Here is a 20,793-nt window from a genome sequence, read left to right as displayed (position 1 = left end):
GCAGATGGCGTCCTGTTTTGTCGAAGTTTTTTCGCGGCAATATTTGTTTTTGTTGAAACGGTGCGAGGAATTGAAATGGTCCATTAGACAATTTTTCTTTTTGGGTTTATTGTTTATGTAACTCTCTTTTGGTCGTGGTTTAGTAAAGGCGGTTTATGTAACTTTTATAAGTGTTATTGGTATACTAGAACACATCAGTTCTTAACTCTCGTGTTTTGTAAAATATTTATGTTGGAGGAAAATATTACTGTATCAACAAATAAAACTGTTTTAACGTAAACACAATATAACATATTAATATTCAATAACTACCCCAACTTATAAACATTAAAATAAATCGGCTTAGTCGGCTCGAATATTTCTCTAACCTTACAGTTCTCTAACGTTACAGTTTACGGAGTTTGATCCATTAGGCTTATCCTACGTTTTACGAAATTTACGAGATTTTTTTCTGGGTTCTGCGAAGTTGTTGGACTAATTAAAACCCGCCGTGGTCGAATATTTGCGGTAATTTATCGCTACTCGAGAAGTAGTACCGTCTCTAAGGGTTTAAACAGACTAGCTTCTTTATACATTACTGCATTTTTATTAGTATTTTTATGTATTTTTATTACTATAAATAATTGGTTGGCTAATAAAGTGTCGTAAGTTAATTTAAATTTGCAACCGACATTTGTTGTAGTCGAAAATATGTGATGCTATTATGATTGAGGTCATGCGTTGTAGATTTTTTAAAAGTGTCACGATTTTTACGACTATTAAAAAAATTCTAATTTTGAGTTATTAGAAATATTATTATTTTTAAGGAAAAACAAACATTATGTATACATATTAATCAAATTGTTACAAACATTTGAAAACAATTACCCCAGTCAACCAGTACAATTACCTCTATTTCAGCCCTAATTTACTAATTAAAACATCCTGATAATGGATTCCGCCGAGCGTATCCTAAAATTTCCTTTTAAGGTTCCCACAAATCTGACCCCATACTCCGTACCCGATTTTGTTTTTGTTCCATTTAAATTTAATACTTCCAGGAATGACGGAGATGTTCAATTATACCAGTGGTTTCGTTGTGAAAATTATTAAATAATAATATAATTAAATGTAAATTATATGTAAAGGGTTCAAATAATAACTGTGATTTCGACTACCGATAATTAAAATTCAGTAATGTAACGCTTTCTGCGCTCATAAGCTCCACAATAGGATTTTTCCTATTCGTGGGTACTATGGACACACAATATAAAGTCAAATACACAGATATCTAGGTTCAGATTAGTAGATTAGTTCAGTCTAGATCCAGAACATAAATTTAAACTCAAAATTTTGATATCTGTCTGTCCAGGGATACTGGATTAAAATTACTAAATATATGACTAATAAAAATCCAAGTGGTTTGCTTTGACAGAACTCCGTCCAGATTTTCGTGCTAAAGACATTTGAAGCTCTTGCAAAAAAGGAAAGAAGGAAGCCGATCAAATAAACTAGTCGGAATCCGGGGCAGTATTTAAAACGTTACATCAACCTTAGCGGCCGCGGATCAATATCAGGCGGGCAGGACGTTTCGGGAGCATCGTTTAAGCTCCCCCCTCCTTATTGGCAATTCTTATTCAAATACGGGCCGGCGGGCGTAATCCTCGTGACATACTGGGCTATCTCCATGTCCGTTTTTTCCCTTTATTTATCGCAACCCCGGCCGAGCGCCTCCATTTCTCTCTGTCGCCCTTATCCGTAGATCTGACGGCAAACTGACATGTCTTAGCGGTGTCTGCTGCTCTGCTTATACTGAAGCATGTTGCGTGGCTATGAATTATCTCTGCTAATCCCAAATGTGGAGCTCGGCTTATATCAAGCGGCTGATATCAAGCGACACATGTGTGTAATGTGAACACGTCTATAAACTGCGACATAGGTATTAATTCGAGTAAATGCAGACTATCTTACACGTAAATTATAGTGGACTTAATTATTATGTTTGCAATTTTGCATATCAGAAAATATTAGCGACTCATGTTAACATTTACAAAACATACATACCTGCCTACGTGTCATCAGTTTTTCTTTCGTCACAGTTTTTCTCTTGTGATGTCCATCGTAATAAAGTTTAGATATATAAAATCATGATGCTTACAACCGAGGAAGTGGTTTTTGATGCGATTATCAATAAAATAAATCCGCGCTTCAACGGTGCTCGCCTCGAGAGAGGCCATTATAAGAATGATCCGACGACTCGAGAGCGGGTGCGGGCATGGTGAAGCTTGTTGCTATTTCTGCTCATTCGTTTTCTATTTACTCTTTATTGACGTATTATTTTTTGCCTTGCGTTTATAACAGAGAAAGAAAACGTTTTCGATCTCGATCAAGATCACCTTTATATTTATTTCTAGCGTAAAACAGTTCCTGTGTAGAAGGGTGGCCATGCCGACTGACACATGAGGCAACCACCTTAGGTCTTTAGGAGTAGCAAAACATCTTATAGCTTCAGTTAGAAATCATATGCTATGTATTGTATGATCGGCAGTGACAACTTACCATAATGTGGACTGCAAGCTCGTTTGCTCCTTCAATCCTCCAAAAATCGAATACTTGTATGATTAATTTGTACAGTTTCCAAAAGAGTTATGAATCATTTCCTTTGGTAATGGAAATGAAATATATTTTTATAAGAGAAATAATTTCTGTGTCCGCAACCTGTATTTCTCAGTTCGTTTCGTAGTTTCGTTTTAACTTGGACTCTTCAAAAGGCATTCCGGCTTGGCGTCTCTGCAGGAAATGCAGTTACAAATATACAACTTTCATTGCCTTTTTATTTTAAAATAGTTTTAATTAAACGCGATTTTTTTTAAATGAGTCGACCGGGGTTATCCTTCGCCATACCTATTTCTAGCGTGGATCTGTCCTTGCATTCTGGTGGTATGTGCGGATGGATGCCGATTTTCTTATATATGAGGCGACGATTTTATTCTTTAGGAGTGCTAATGCATCTATGATCGGCTTCAAGTAGAAACCCTGTTTTGTATTTAGTTAGTTACACGTGCTTGGGTGGCAGATTACATTACCAATACCTGTTGAATACTACTAGGTATTTTTTCTTAGAAAATAAGGTACACAATCTAAACTTTATAATCTTACGTATTACAATCTGAACTAAAAAAGTTATATAGTTTATCATTATCGTTACGTTTGTCTTCTTACGTTTTTAACTGAGTACTTTGTTAAACAAGCAAAGTAATTCCCTACTGGAATCAAAAAATGAGGTTCTACAGATAAAAGTTCAAAAATGTTACGTTAAACCTCAATTTTTTCCAAGAATCACATTTTAACAAAAATAAATAAGTCTGCCAAATTGGCCTTTTACGAAAACTATTTTCAATTTTATCTCAGTGTAAAAGCAATATTTGACAAGATGTAGAAAATAAAAAAACTTAATTGGAGCGAATAGACGTACGGCGCTGGATAGAAAATGAATTTTTAAAATCAAAGGTAGGTAAAGCTGCGTTGTAAAATTCTTTTGTCAACGTTCATTGTCTTTGTGTGATCTATTCTGCTTTTAAGTTCTTTTAGTTAACGTCGTTTAACTATATGGAAGTAGATTGTAGTAGTTAATGGCGTGTCGTAGTGCGAATTTAATTGTATAATAAAAAGTCGGTATGTGGTAAGTCAGTAGTGACAGTGGACATTTATATGAGTTCTAAAGGCAGCCATCTTCGGTCAGTAGATCACATCTGGGTTTACTACAGTTTTAACTCTTTTGTTACATATTAATAATAAATTAATAAATTGTATCCAAACAATATTATGGATTAAACGAAGTTTTGAAATTAACCATCTTATTTAAAACTAATCTAGATTTTTTAGTATTTTTGTTACTAACACACTCACTCATCACTGATTGAAATCTCATTTAACATAACCTTACATTGAAAACTAGGAAAACCTGCACTTAACTTTACAATCAGAACGTTTTAATTTGTGCCGATCTAGGCAATTGATTCCCTTAGGCAGCACTTCAAATCACATGTAAACATTAGTGTAATGGCACGTGATCATCGATAAAGTAACAATTTTCGATATTAAAAAATATCCCATAAAACGAGGTATCAATAAACGATATCCCGGTGGAGATTAAATAGTTTACCCCGAGCGCCCCGTGATAGATGGCCCCGTTATGCCTGAAGCGTCGATATTTCACCCCTACACACCCTCTTACCGACCTCTATTGCAGCGCATTATTGTCTTCACTCTCAATCGTTTATTGAATTATGAGTATTCATAAAAATAAGGATTAAATTCAAACGATCTTCTGAACAATAACACATGTCATGTTATGAAGATAAGTACTCGTAAGTACTCGTACGATCTTAGTATTTCAATTGTAATGGTATTTCCTTTTAGAAAAAGTCAAGTGTGGATTCGTTGATTTTACCCATTTATGAACACATTATGCCGAAGTTTCGGACCAAGTTTGTCTGATGGCCATTTAAGGACTTTATTTTCATCATAAAAACATGACAATTAATTTCTAATACACATAAGTTTTAAAAGTTGTCGTCTTGTTTTCACCTACTATTTTCCAGATTAACAAGCCGGGACGCAAAAATGTCCTGTTTTTAGGAAAGAAGGACCTTCTTTAAACACATTTACAAATTTTAAATACTATTTAAGGTTCACAACCTTTTGTTTCATTGACAAATTGCTTACAATGAATTGATATTAAGGATCGTAGAATGTATAGGAACTATCGCAAATAATTTTAATATTGCTTTTAAAATGTTGCTCCAATTCAATTGTACAATAGATGGCTCCGATGCGAGGGTGGTCGCTTTCACCCCGATTCACCCCCTGAGGACCGATTGCAAGCTATTGTTACTTTCATTTTTATTTAAAAGTATTCAGTAGTAAATGATTTTATGTCAGTCATAATCTTATTATGATGTCAGAGTAAAGTAACACAATTGGAAGTTTTTACTTCGATGTACTCGTAAGTGGATTAAGTTACTATGATAATTCATACCCTAACCATTCAGTACAATAAAGATGGTTATACATATTTGTATTTTTTGTCTAAGGCAGAAATCTATTGGGCGTATAGCCCTGACGTGAGCGTAATAATGTCGCCATTTGTTTCCAACATACAAGAAACTTAATGAAAGTAGATAGCCGACAACTACACACATAACGTGACTGTGTATTCAGGTACGGTCATCCAATATTTACTCCACGCCGCCGCCGTATCGAATATACCCCAAACGTGTCCTTTTAACATAAATTTTCGTCAAAAATAAAAATAGGGTTCTCATCCCCGCACCAATATGCGACGCGTAAGGACGCGGCTATATTTCATGTAAGAAATTATAATAATAGGCCCCGGCGAAGAAAGATGGCGTCATACCCGTTTATGTTTATGGACTCTTGAGAATATTGTGGAGAATATTTTAAGTAACGCCTGTTATAAAATTATCGTTAGAATTAGGGACTATGGATGGAGATCTCTTTGTCGTTCGACTCCGGTAGTACTAGCGCCTTTCCCATATCTTAGAACAGATGTATAAAAATTTGGTATTATAAGTCCGAAAAAAGCAAAGTTTTTTTTTTCATAATATAGGAGTAACAGACGAGCACATCAGCGCATAACACTGCTGTTATTAGGTAGAAATAGGTATGGCGGTGGTGCCGCCGGTGTCGAACCACAAAGGGTTCTACCACCTTCAAATACTTATACGATACATTTCACCCACCAACTTAGTCCTTTTGTGTCCGATCTCAGTTGGACTGTACGCTCGTTTGCTATGTAATATATCTATCATACCTTTCATATAATTTTCGTGTAATTAAATTAATTTCTAAATTTGTAACCGCGAACAATTTGTGAAATTAGTCATTATAATTTATGAACTTTGAATTTGAAATGAATTATAACTCTGATTCCAATTTCGAAAGGAAGTGGATTTGTGGTTGCGGTGAGTTACGAATAAGTTCGTAATTAATTGTAAATGTTGTTTGTGAGTCAATTAATTGACTGTGAAATTTTAGTACTTATAAAGAACACAGTATACTGTTGATTTACCTATCATAACTTATATAATAACTTCATCAGTGTTGTATAGTGATATTTCTTTAATCAGGTTTACTTTGAAAGGTAACTCTTTGGCTTATACTAACGTTGACTTAGAGGGCAAATTAAGGATATATTTTTATTCTATTCTACTACCACTATTCTATTGACAATGATTTTATTACTAAAACTTCATATGAATATAACCATTATTTGGTCTGTAATAGTAGTAGGAATAAAGTTAAATGCTACTTATAAAGAGTATTATACTATTTTTGCTAGTCTATGCCATCTTAATTTATTGCATTCGTATTTCGAGTAGACATAAAATCTGAAATAGATAATCTCATAACCGTATCTTGAAACCTCGATAACGGAAGGGTATGTAGATTTTATTGATACGATATGGGCAAAAGAAGGATCCCTTACAAGAAATATCAAAGCTTTGGGCTCCTGTGGAGTATAAAATAAGTTTTTACTGCAGCATTATTTTGCCCAATTTTAATCCTGATACGATGTTACCCCTTGGAAGAAATCACTCGAGCGGAACTCTTGTTAATGCAAGTTCTTTGCTAATCTCCTAGTAACTTAGGCTTTGATGTATTATCCTATTTTATGAACATGTGTATTCTAATAATATATTATTTTCGTAGGAATGTTAAAAGTAGTTATGTAAAACGTAATTTGAGTATTGCAATATTCGTATTTTTAATTTATATTTCATATCACATAACTAAATACTATAGTTGGTTTTTTATGGAATTAGTCAACCAGTATTATATAATCTACATAATTATGAACATGATTATGTCATCATGTCATCAACCCCAAATAGTAATGGAAGTCTACGTGAGGTTAGCCTTATTTACTTTATTACATTTACGGAATCAATTGAAATATTGTATGCTGGTGTATCTCCCTTACCACACACCCTTCAAATACATCAATGTAATTAGTATTGTTGATATACTTTCTGGTATCGGGAAAATATTTTAATAACATTGTTGCTTGTTTCCTTTTCTAAGCGTCAAATATTTCGTTATCCCTTTATTACCTGACGAAAATGTTTTTATTGATTCCACCATCAAAATGTATACTTTTACTTTCCCCAATTTAACATTTTATAATTATTATCTGAAGCATCGTCTCAAACAAAAAAGTTTTTGTGGGTTCCATAAAAATTTAAAACTTTTTAATTGTGTGCATAAAACAATTTTATGGCACTCGCGGTTTTATTTCTATATTATTGTCAGAAAGTTTATTTTAAAATTTACTAAAACGTTTTAAATATTTCCTTTCCTACGGTTTGTAAACTTTTAAAGCCTCAGTTAAAATGTAGGTACTTGACGTTTTCCATGAAATATAAAGATCAGTAAGATTTTTATATTGCTTCGTTTTCGTAGTCTTAAATACAATACAATATAAAAATTTTAGCATATTAGAGCATTTCCACAACATTTTAAAGATCTTAAATCTCATCACCACGCATGCAATAACAAGTTGGACGGACAAAGCTCATAACATTTTCTATATTTATTGCAGTTTTTTGTTCTAAAAGTTTCTATATTGTTCCAGGCGATGGTCCTACCCCCACTGGCGCGGTGGCCATACGAGAACGGCTTCACATTCACCACGTGGTTCCGACTCGACCCCATCAACTCTGTCAACATTGAGAGGGAAAAGCCCTATTTGTATTGGTAAGTGTGATCGTATGTGATCTTGATCAAATGGAAATTCGTAGTACTTTCCTGTAGGAACTTTGCATTGGCAAATTTAACAGGCGGTAAAGCTATTTGGTCAATGATCATTCAATGCCATTTGATGTATAGTTTTATTCTTAAATCATTTCATTTTATGATATAATAGTTTATATCTGCCGTATATTTTAAAGTTTTTAAGACCTTGAGAGCCCATGGCTTATGACATAGGTTTGTTACATATGAATATCCAAAAAAAAACAAATATCGATTGCGATGAAGTGGCTGATTTCAGTTGATCGTCAAAGTGAAATAAAAGTTTCATGTTTATCAAAGAAATAATGGCAAAATTGCTCCTTACTTCAAAAAAATGTATTTATTGTAAAAATTATGATCACCAACAATCATAGATCGATAGAACGAATCAAACTATCAATTAACTAATGCACGTCTACGTGTAATTTTATCCTATAAATAAATGTTACCTACCTGGCATCAAAAACAGGTAATACTATCACGTCCTCGCTGCCGTTGCTAGTTGCAGAAAATCGGCTTACGATGTTTGCAGTTCGCCGGCGATTTACAGAAACTGCATTGCGCTTGCAGTTTCCGTATTTTAATGGTCGAAAACAAGTTTGGACGTAGTGCCCACTCGAGATGAAACCGAGCGTAGTTATTGGGCTAATGATGCAGAATTTCAGATACGAGATATAGTCTCATTTCTGTTGATATTTAGATATTTATTTTTGCCGGTTTTCATAGACGTTACTTTTTATTTAAAAAAGATTCTTGAATAACTAAAGTAATTAATTTCTTACGAATTAATTTCAAAGCAATACAATGTTGCAGTTAAAATTAATTTTAACGAAGGATTTCTTAAATGCGAAAAATTTCATTTGCTATTTCTTTTTTTGCATTTTTTATCCAATGTTGTGGAGCTCTATATAAAAATCTAAAACTCTTCCTTTTCTATTTAGTTTCAAAACGAGCAAAGGAGTGGGCTACACGGCCCACTTCGTGGGCAACTGTCTGGTGCTGACTTCGATGAAGGTGCGCGGCAAAGGGTTCCAGCACTGCGTCAAATATGAATTCCAACCGAGGAGGTGAGTGTTACCTTCACGTATTATTTTCATACCTATTTTTAGATTTACTTTCAGTTAAAACAACCTATCTAATACCTACATTTATTCAAATAGGCTTTTATAGTTTTACGGAGCGGAAACTCACATCAAGCTAATTTGAAAATTGAGAAAGTCGAGTTTATACTGCTTATTTTTCTAATAAAAAAGTAAAATAATAAATTAATCTTTCCTATTATTGTATTTATTGACAATAATTTCAATGCATGTTTGCAGCTAGAAGCATTTTCTTTATTACTAGTATGACTCAAAAAATATTTTTCTGCAGATGGTACGCGATAGCGGTGGTGTACATTTACAACAGGTGGACGAAAAGCGAGATCAAGTGCCTCGTGAACGGCCAGCTCGCTTCCAGCACAGAGATGGCCTGGTTCGTCTCTACTAACGATGTAAGTATTCATATTTGTTACAACACAGTAACGTAAAAATCCATACTACGGGTACAGAACTCAAAACATAAAAATTAGAACCCCCAGGGATCGAACTTTAAACATTTAACACGTACCTACAAATATAGTAAGCGAAATTCGTAATATTTTGTAATATTCGGTCGGGACATAACATACACCGTTTGATAACTATTGGAATACATTCGACCCTCAAAGGTTACCCTTGTAGGGACCACAAAACTACGTAGTAAATAGTAAGCAATGTGGTTTCGTAAGCCATTCAGTGAACCCGTTAATCCGTTGTCAAGTACCAGGCGTACACAACTCGCAGAAGCTTAACTTAATACCTTGCGTTATCTGCGCGGCACATGCCTCGCTCGAACAACTGCGTTCGTCATGTTACCACCGTCATTAGTAAGTTGACGACATGACACGATGACATGTAACATGTACACAGAAATTACAAGACCACAACCGTTACCAAACAACAAAATAATTTGAAGCTTATTCTGTTATTGCTTAGAAGTCATAAATCATTGCAAATTTGCATCCACAAAGGCATTTTGTGAATTATAGGGAGATTCGTTTCTGGATATCTATTATTTTATCCAGTTAATCCATTCCAAAGTACCAGGCGATCATAATTCGCTTCAGCTTACCGTAATACATAACGTTATCTGGCTGGCACATGCCTCCAACAACTTCTTACCACGCGTTTTACTCGTCACGTTTACGCCGTTACAAGTAATTTATTTGACGGTAATGTCATGCAAATTTATTTTACGTAGAGTTCATAAAATGTAGTCAAAGTAGACTGTATGATAAAATTTGAATTTAAAAAATAAATTAAAAATAAGATCTACATTATGTTGATAAGTATGAAATATTGAGCAATACCAAAATCTTATTTTGTATTTCTCTTACACATAGTACCTATATATAATTGTTATATCAGTACATTTCGCAAACGTGGTTAACTGCGGCCGAAGTCCATCACATTCTAACACCCGAGCTCGTATGGATAATGATGATGTGTTCCTGACCGCGCAAATAATTTTCGAGCAACTATCCGTTTCGGGGCCCAGTATACATGCAACTTTTAGCATTGGCTATCGACGGTTTAGGTGCTTTTCTGAATTTCTTATGGAAGCTACTTTTGAACGCTCGATGTAGCAATGGAAAGCTAAAAACGCCATGCAGCATGCAGCTTACTGAAACTTGTGTTTTCAATACCATTGAACGCGGCAGGTTCTACAATATGATAGAGTATCGATGCAACCATCAAATAACAACTCGCATAAAAGTAGAATGTACGCTAGAGCCTTAAGATAGAATATACGAAACAGCAACAATACTCCCCGCTGCCACACTCGCAAAACTGAGGACATTATTTAAAACTTTCATAAGTTCTCACACAAACTTCAACGGCTTTGAACATAAGCACACACTATTACTTCTCGCAAAGTAATAACCATATTGTAAGTTTCTTTAAGCGTTGTTCGAGTGCAGTTCGCTCTTAGTGCAACGGTATGAATATTCAAGGGGTCGAAGTTTCAACACGTATATTTCGAATTTGTTTAAAATATCTTCATATAAACATAAATACGCTCCTAACCTTTTTGTTATTTAAAAAAATACCACTTTTAAAACTCTTGATAATTCATTTAACGTTCTTTATTGTGCAAAAATGCTCATTGACTTTCAATATTTTTTTGTAGTATTTATGTATCAGTGTAGTCATTCAACGCGTATAAAGCATATCTGAGCCCGTCACACGATTTCTTATTTATGCTATAAGACACGTTTGTTTACATTTTATGCTATCCTAGTACTTTTATTTGCCATTTTAACTTCTAACACAGTTTTGGCAAATTTCAATGCGAAATTTACTACTACTACAACAATTATTTTTACGAAAGGAAATATTTTTAATAACAAACGCATATTAAGCACGAAATGATTTGCTTGTTACTTTTTGTTTATTTCTTATTAGAATTTCATTTCGCAACGAAACATTACCTTTGAAAAGGGTCTCGTTTGATTGATCTTGTGGGAGTTGCCCGGAAGTATTTCTATAAAGAAAACACTTGCCAGTGTTTCTGCCCTTATTTTTATTTTATAATGTTAAGCAGAATGTTTTCTCTTGTAAAAGAAAATAATAATAACGTTCGTTTAGAGTTAAACAGTGCTGTGTACTTTTCCCAACAAGATCATTAAGGGCAAAGTCATTATTTAAAAAAAATATGGTATTTTTTAAGCTCTTGACTGATGTAGTAAAATTATCGAGATTAATTCACTAAGTCTAAACGAATAAGTCTTATTTAGTTGGATTTTTTTTATTGCCAGCATCACTGGATCTAGCATCAATCAACTTTATAACTACTATTGCATTTTCATGAAAATTACATAAGAATTCAAAATTGAAGCTCATTTAGATAACTGAAATTAAAGTTGTTAAAATTTAGTTGCAAGATAATGCGTACATGTCAACTTAAAATATGTCAAAGTTTTCACACGGCACTAATGGAAACGTCATTATCATAATAAATGCTTTCCCATACAACTTATCCTTAAAACTTCATCGTATATTTCTTGGAGCACATTCGTGGTAAAGTCCCGTCTCAGTGCAGCGCGCTGGTATGAATATTCAGGCGGTGCGAACGTGAACACGCATAGATTGCTTCGAATCGCGCCAACTATAGACGCTTCACACCGGCATCCATTTCGCCTCCTTATTACCATAAAGTGAGCTGATGCGTAAATTACGAACGGTGATACTAACAGAGATGAGTTATTAATATTACGTCTTGGAAATTGACGCTAGAATTACTGTTGAAATATAATTAAAGCATAAGTCAATACATAGTTTGACTTATAAGTGGTGTTTATTAAATGTTGATATAGTATTTTGTTCTGTTGTACACAGCTTAATATTACTTATAGTAAATTAGATACGTGCTTGGGTACGTAATGCTATAATATTTAATAGTAGCAATTGACCAATGTAATCTCGATGAATTGTTAGAAGAAGATTTAATTAATAGATTTTAGTAATATTATAATTAAGTAATATTATACGTTAATATGTTTAAAACTCAGAATCTAATAAGAAATTCCATTAGCATTTATATAATTACTATACTAACTTGAATTATTCCTTGTAGCGTTTCTGAGCTGCATATGCAGCTCAAACGAGGTCCAAAGCATTAAAACAGACAAAACCAACTAGACAACATACACGAATATTAACGAAGTCACGAATAACAGTCATCCATTCCATAAACCTACAAAACGCTTCCAAACTAAATACGCTTCTTCGAGCTCAAAAAACACTACTCAAATTTGATGTTCCATAACCCCATGGTTGTAAGTGATGGGCGAACATCGCAGCCGACGGTCCAAAATAACAAACGAATATTTTAACTGCAAACAATGGTTCTAGCGAGCCCCTTTGTGTTACATCTCGCAAAAGGTTAAATTAGCCGGACGAGCGCCGCTCGAGTAATTACATCTGTATGAATAATATAAGAGTCCACTTTGTTCTTGGTTACCTACACCATTTCTCCTGTTAATATTGTCATGTACCTTTTCTTTGGAGGTAAAAAGTAAATGAGTGACAAGGACTAAAAATATAAATCTTTCTCATAAGAACTTGTACCAAATCGCGAGATTACAGACGTAATAATCTCATACAATAATCCTTCAAAGTAATCCTTAATCCTGATGGCTACTAAAATAAATAGAGTGAGCTTAAAAAGAATATTCGTATTTGTATAACTACGACAATGTCAAATGAATTCTTAAATTGATGATCAATTTAAATAAAGTGTAATATGCGAGAACAAAATTAAACAATACTTGTAATCAAATAGTACCAAGTGCTTTTAATACACTGGATTAGACTGTAAAGGAACTATTCCGTGGTTAAATCGATATTAGCTGTAATACACAGTATTCCGGCGAATGAACTGAGCGCAGTAAAGCGGATGTAATAACCGTTTCTTGTATGATAATCAAATCAGGGCGGCGAGAGCATCGCGTATTATGCCTCTGGATTTTACGAGAAATTTCTATTGAATTGCTTATAATAGAATGTAATACAGTTTGTTGTTCTAGTTTCTTTTCATTTCTATTTCTATTTCTTTAATACGTATCTCTTGTGGACGAATTGTTTTTTCTTACTACGAATATTTTGTATTATAAATTTTACATTAAGGTCTTCATCGTCAACTAGATTGATTTTTTTTTTGATAGAGAATTTATGGACTTATAAAACCTTTGGTAACGCGAGTCTAAAAACCCTAGCTATAAATTATTTATACTTTGTATATTCAATGTACTCTTTTTTTCAGCCGTTCGATAAATGCTACATCGGAGCTACAGCCGAGTTGGATGAAGAAAGGGTATTCTGCGGACAAATGGCTGCCATCTACCTCTTCGGAGAGGCGCTCACCACACACCAGATCTGCGCCATGCACCGGCTTGGCCCCGGATATAAGGTATGTTAAGCTCTCCTCGTTTGAAATGTTCTGTTGAAAAAAATAAGTATTGGTTAAAAAATAAAATTATGTAGAGTCAATTGTTCAATGAACTTCTTCCATGCGCAATTTGAATACTTTAGAGGCGCATTTCTATAATTTGATCAAGATTATTTACTTCAATATAACCTTAATTATAAAATGTACATGTTTGTTTCCTGCTAACCATGGACACAGAGTCAGTTCCGTTTCGACAACGAATGCAACATCAGTTTGCCGGAGAACCACAAAAGGGTGAGCGAGACGGCCGCGCCCAAGCTTGACGTTGACATCCCCCCTCCCCCCAATACCGATACCGAGCCCGATCCCCAGAGTCCCGAGCCCGAAAGCCAATCCCCAGATATAGCTTCGCACGAAGATACCAAGGCGGCAGAGCCGAGAGAAGCTTGCGTAGTAGTGAAGGAGGACGCGACGCCGCGCGGGCGGCGGATGGCCGACGAGGCGCGCGAAGTGGCCGCCGCGCATGCCTCGCTGCTCGTAGATATCGAAGCATGCAAGCGTGTAAGCATGCCGCGCCGCTCGCTCTTATACATAGTTTGTTCGTTTGTCTAGCTTTAAACGTAGATCATGGAAACCGATCGCACGGCCCGGACAACACGTTTACCGGGGAATTTGCATTTCGAATCAGCAACGTGCAAGTTTGTAAATGGCCTTGTTTGCCTCGATGTACGCTCTATATCGTCCGACACAAAGATAGCTCTGTTACAATACAATGCAATCCGTTTTGAGTTACGTGTTCGTTCCGATGCGATCGTTTTCCGCGCTCCAGCACATTATCGTTATGTCTTAACACTTCCGTTTGTATAATCCATTCGCTATGTCCGTGTGTGGTGCCAGGGTCAGTTCAGGTTCGACGCGGAGTGTCCCGTGCCGCTGCCGACGGCGGAGGTCCGCGTGGACCGCTACGGCGACCTCGTGCACGACCCTACACAGAACGTTCACGACGTAAGGCGATCGGTTACAACTGTTAGCTCCTCGGGTCTTAGCACTGGTTGACTATTAATCTCTGTATTCGGTCTCCTACTACTACGCGGTGAAAGATTCAAGTCATTTAACATGCACGTATTCATCATGCATGCGATAACGTGATGTAGATACTAAAACACTTTGATAATTAACCAATTAAACGAATGAGTTTTCCATTTCTATAATTTTCTGGCATCAAAAACGCAAAGGGTTTCAAAGACAACAAAAGGCAACTTAATTTCTTTGAAGTTAATCTCACTGAAGCTCGACGATTCTCTGTAAATTGCTTTAAACGATCTATCTCATTCAGACTAGGATCTCGAGATTGTTTCAAAGCTTTCACGGTAATTGGTACATTTTTAATCGCGAAATACTTGTAATTGTAAATTAGAAATATTTTAATTTGAAAAATGTAGGTCTCCTTTAAAACTCGAATTGTTCTATTTAGTAAAGAAGACGAATTTGCGCATCATTTCGCAACTAATTTCTTAAATGGAGATAGTACTTTACGAACCCATTTACCTCTAAAGCGCTTACAAGCTTCTTTGAAACGGCTCCACTGGTTTCCAAAAGTTATTTATTGTCTTCGGCTTGTGCAAGTTTTAGCACCGAAACTCAACTTAGTTGTACCTAAATAAATAATAAGGGGTGTCCGCCAGGGAGCCTCTGGACCGCTGTTGTTAACACAACGGCAGTTAACGGTAACATTGTTGTAGTAAAATTAAATTAATTATTCACAAAGAGGAAACGAATTAATTTAGAAATTATAAGTCTTATAAATCAAATGAAATTTTAGTTATGGTAATTTTATTCAATTTATAATAAATTTGACTTAATTTAACTGTCTGATAATATAAATGAGGTCGTTCTTGCTATTATACTCGTATTTCCCTTATCTAATAAGTTATTTTGAAAAATAAACTCTGCGTTTATACCTTGTCAAAAGGAAGGTTTATAAAACTTTAGTTACAAAACTGACCTCTACAGCCATTATTATGTATTGGTTATTATTATTTCTTTTAAGTCTTCTACCATAATTTCATTATTAAATGTTTTGACTATATCCCACTTAATATATTTTATGGAATGGCTGTATCAGAAATATAACGAATTTATATTTATTTTTTTATAAGTACAGTTTCTCTTGTAGTACTTACTTAAATAACTTCGAGGAATATAACCGTTTCCGAGAAAAGCAATGTATAAAACTTTTTTATCCACGAGTAAATCTCCGTTCTCGTTAAAGTAGATATAACTATGACAGCTTCACATCTATACGTATATATACGTCATCTCGTCTCGTTCGTATCGATGCATAATTACAACGTCCGCTGAGACTAATGCGTTTCCGCGGATGCGCTTGTACCCGACGCTTCCTCTTCGGGTTCTACATCGCTCCAGTTTAGAACTAAATATGTCACGCTAAAAAGATATGCTGAAAAATACTGAAGCGTAGTAGTAAGATGTGATGGAAGAACATTTAAAATTTTATATTTTTCAAGTTATACTTTTTTTGGTGCGTTTGGGAAGACAGATCTTTTGTCAGTATTTTTATGAACATCTTCATGAATATGGTACACGTCTGTTTAACACATAAACCTTAGAGAGGAAGTAAAGTGCCAAAATAAAAAATATACCACAATTCACACTTTTTTAACTTAATGGGTCGTTTTGTCTTTAACATGATATAAAATACAAGCATCCGACTAACTTGAATTTAAGTCGATTGTTTTATAAATTATCCAGTACCTCATACTTGATTGAACTCTACCTTAAATTTCAAACATCAAACTTAAAACTTAACCTTTTTCGCAACTTTAAGTCATAACTATACTATTATTTACGGTCGTTAGCATAATAAATAAATATAGTTCAAAAAACTAAAAAACACGCTTTTATGATAAAATTAACTAAAAAGTAGAAAATCTAAATGAATCTAGGAATCAATTAAGGAACAGTAAATAGTATAATTGTGAAATAAATCTACAAAGTTTGAACGAAATCTGGCCGTTTAAAGTGGGTCAAAATCGCGCCCAAAGAAGTCGGTTACAAACATACAAACAAACATACAAACATACAGGTGAAGCTAATAAAAAGCGTGTAAAAATGGGTCTAGTTTTCCTCTCTTAATTTCGTGTAAGCCTCCCAGGAGGCCGTCCTCTGATTGAAGCCTCAGAGGCAGCTAAAATATTCACAGCGGGCCTTCGGGCAAATCGGATGAGACCTGCTTCGCCAACGGAATTCTCCTCAATATTTATATTATCATATCTTTGGTTATGAATCAAATTCGTTGAGAACGTTTTAACAATCACAGACAGCTAATATAATAAGGTCAACTGTTGACTATGTATTCTGTATAATACAAGTCTATGTAATAAGGTAGACTGACTGAATGAATTAAAAGCTACTGAACTTTTGGGTCAAAAATTCGCATATTTGTTTACATATTGTTAGAGGGCCCATAGTTATTCCTATAGTCACCATGGTCATACACTTTTAATATTAACGTTAATTAATAATTCATTGACAAATGCCATTGTCCAGTAAACTTACAAGATAATATCTTTCCGCGCACGTCTTTCAAAAATAAATGTTCATTCTTTTCTTTGTTCCAATATTGACATTGTTCCTTGTTTTGAATTCATTGCCGAGGTCCGTCCGCAATTGAATTTATAAATTTGGGTTTCTTGTTCTACCTCGCCCTAATTACGTTTGACTAGCCTTCATCATGTTAATATTGAGCTACTTGAATGCAGGTAGTTACATATTATCTAGAATAGGCAGTGATAGCCTAGTGGTTAAAATACTCGGCCTCTCGATTGAGGGTCCGAGGTTCAAATCCCAGGCACCTCCGATTTTTCAAAATTATATGTGTATTAGAAATTAATTATCACTTGCTTAAACTCAACGGTTTGTGAAGTCCAGCAATACGCACTTGGCAAACGCGGTGGACTATGGCCTAAGGCTATGTGGCCTATGGCTCCTGTCAGAGTAAGACGAGACCCGTGCTCAGCAGTGGGACAGTAATGGGTTAAACCTGATGTAGAGTGAATGTAGATTGTAGAGGTATCACTTTTTATCCAAACTTACGACCAAAAATATGAATAAGAATCTTGGTAACAGTAAACGTTAAAAACTTGTCGTATTTGACACTTTACGCTTATTTAAACGTTGCAGAAGCAGTATCACATTTAAGATTACATCCAAATGTGCCAGGAATAAATAAACTTAAAGAGCTTATTTAGATAAACCGGGGGTAACGGAGTGCACTCTTAGCTAAAAGGCTCCTTTGTACATTTTGTGGGTGAACCGACTGGCGCGACTTGAAAAATGTAGGTCTTGGACGTAAGCATGTTAAATTTATTACATGCCGGAAGAAAATTAACGCTTTGAAATACTTTGTAATTCAGCGTATATTATGCTAAACGTTAATACATGAAATCGCATATTACTTTCGTATTTTTTTAAATGAATACCATGCCTTTTCTTTTACTACTTTCTATAACATTCTTCAAGTTTGGTGTGATCGATCGATATTTGACAATTTCTAAAAGTTAGGAGTAAACCTACTTAGCAACAATCCGCTATCAATATGCACGATGGTATATATTTTATATCATGCAGTATTTACCACCCTCCATCTCACATGAGACGCGTGCACGTGCAAGAAATAAAAATATACACCAACAATCACCATATATGCCATTGCCGTCCATCTACCAAGTCTCATACCAATTTCTAGTAGTTGAAATTGTATCTTGTATCTTTGACAAGGAAATCATTGGATCGATTAATTATTTTTTAACTACGAGCTTAAGAGTAGGTTAATTTTTAATGAAAATATATTGAAATTCACAATGTTTGGAAATATGAAGTTATGAAAAACGTAGAATATTCGAGCACAACACTATTTTATGGATTTTGTATTGTATATAGGTACCTTTACAAGTTTGTACAGAATACAAAAGCTTTTACAAAATACAAGAGCTCTTAAAATGCACGCTCTTTCTTTAAAATGTTTTTAAATATGCAAATCGTTCTTTCCCGCAGAGCAGCTTACCTTGCCAGAGACCACGAAATACACAAATGGTTTGTAAAAAGTGAATAAAACTGCTTTTTTGCTCGATAAACAACGAAACCAAACTTATTTAGAAATTTAAAAAATACCATCTTCTACTTTTGTCTCGGAATTTGAGGAAAAATAGAACATTACCTGCCTTTGGGTAACATTTTTGTAACTCAAAAGTACGCAATACAACTGTTGTTGGTTTTTATCTTTCATTATAAAACCCGCGTAAAACAAACTCCTAGCTTTTGAAACAAGCTCGTTCATAGAACAATGAGTCTAACAAAAAAAAATCAGGTTCTCCGTTCTATAGTTCTCGTAGAAAAATAGCTATATATTTTTTAACAAAAACAATTCGAATACAGTACACAGTTATATTATATTCTTCAATTTATTACAACGCTTTCATTAGCTTGACCTGTATGTATGTAACGGAATCTTTGAACTCGATTTTTACTCACTTTGAACAGTCCGATTAATTTAATTTTTTTTAACACTTATCGAGAACCCATGACAATACACGATTTAAATAATTTTATCCCATTCACCTCATCGGGATCGTCAGCAATCAGGATTAACAAATTTCCTTACGCGATTTTAGCGTGGTTTTCAGTTTTTAAACTATAATTATTTTTAAAAAGAAAACGTATTTAAAATTGACATCGGTATTCTTGCATGAAACCCTTTTATGTCTCGCCAATATTACAACGCGCTCTGTTTTACCCAGATAGCCGATATTCAATCACTCAGTGGTCCCTCCGTCTGTATAATTCAATATGTAGATGATACACACATTCGCTGATTGGTCAGAACTAAATAATGTATGTCGCCATACATACATACAATTTTGTACAGAATCCATAGAGCAAGTATGTCTAATAGCTATGTCTAACGGGATTTGTAATACATAAATGTAGCAAATTATACACCAACTTAAGCTACTTTGAATACAATTGTATTTATAGTTAAATAATTCTAACGAAAAAGAAATTATTTTATGTTATTTTTTTTTAAGATAAAGGCCCTATATATGGGTATACGTATGAAATAGTAATTAGTATAAATTTGCAGACCCTCTTTCATCATAAATCCGACCCTTGTGCAATCGTATAATTCAGAGGCTTATGTTATTTTCCCCAGACTCTTTTCCGCCAAGTGTAGGAAATTCTTCCATATGACAACTGAAGATATTTTGAGAAAGGAAAGCTTGTCAATATACTAATCATAAAACAAAACAAGAACAAAGAAAATCATGTGAAAAACGATATGAAAAAATAATTATAATTGCTTTGTCTTTGCCTATTTTTATAGATAAAGATATCGACGTGTAGACCGAGACGCGTAAGCTATGAGTAATTGAGTACATTACGTACGTATGTAGTACGTTTACGGTACGCTACGCTATTGCTATGCTACGGTAGGCTTTTATAGAAATATAGAAGGCCGAACTAGCGACACTGGGCAAGGCTCATAGAGGTATCTTGAGTAGAATGGTACTTTTGTTTTAGTTGAGGAATATATAGTCATCAAATTAAGCGACTTACATTGTTAATTTGTAAAACCACAACTTAAAAAGAGCAAGGTCCTAGAAAATTCGGTGTTTTTCTTATCAGTGAATATAGGTGTTCCTTATTATTCATCTTGTTAATTGTTATGGTAAAATTCTGTTTTTTTCTTCTTGTCTTACAATATATCGTTCTAAGGTATGGGTATCATTATTTTGAAGGTGACTAATAATAAGGTAAGCTCTTGTTATAGACCAAATTATTAATTTCTATAATTACGTAGATAACATTCAGTAGTGATTAACCCAATTAGATCTGAGTATTATATGAGTAACGTAAATCGCATGTCATGGTATCCGTAAATAAGGTATGAAGTAAAAGGCTTTTTAGTATATTTAGTTTGTTATTTTTATATTTATAGATTTGTATGTA

At 34.4% G+C, this 20,793-nt stretch overlaps 1 protein-coding gene across 1 annotated transcript in view; it reads left to right on the top strand.

Annotated features, from left to right (window-relative positions):
* Positions 1-20,793, top strand: part of rg (A kinase anchor protein rugose) — a 584,238-nt gene that overhangs the window by 343,690 nt on the left and 219,755 nt on the right. The window contains exons 6-10 of the mRNA XM_073089384.1: positions 7,637-7,758; positions 8,736-8,861; positions 9,166-9,286; positions 13,639-13,785; positions 14,002-14,325. Coding sequence (XP_072945485.1) covers positions 7,637-7,758; positions 8,736-8,861; positions 9,166-9,286; positions 13,639-13,785; positions 14,002-14,325 — 840 coding nt within the window. The remainder of the gene's footprint in view (positions 1-7,636; positions 7,759-8,735; positions 8,862-9,165; positions 9,287-13,638; positions 13,786-14,001; positions 14,326-20,793) is intronic.

The sequence above is a fragment of the Epargyreus clarus genome, unplaced genomic scaffold, assembly GCF_041222505.1.
Source record: "Epargyreus clarus isolate Ecla_fem2 unplaced genomic scaffold, WU_Ecla_fem_2.2 ptg000029l, whole genome shotgun sequence".
NCBI lineage: Eukaryota > Metazoa > Arthropoda > Insecta > Lepidoptera > Hesperiidae > Epargyreus > Epargyreus clarus.
This window is presented reverse-complemented; position numbering and strand designations above follow the sequence as displayed.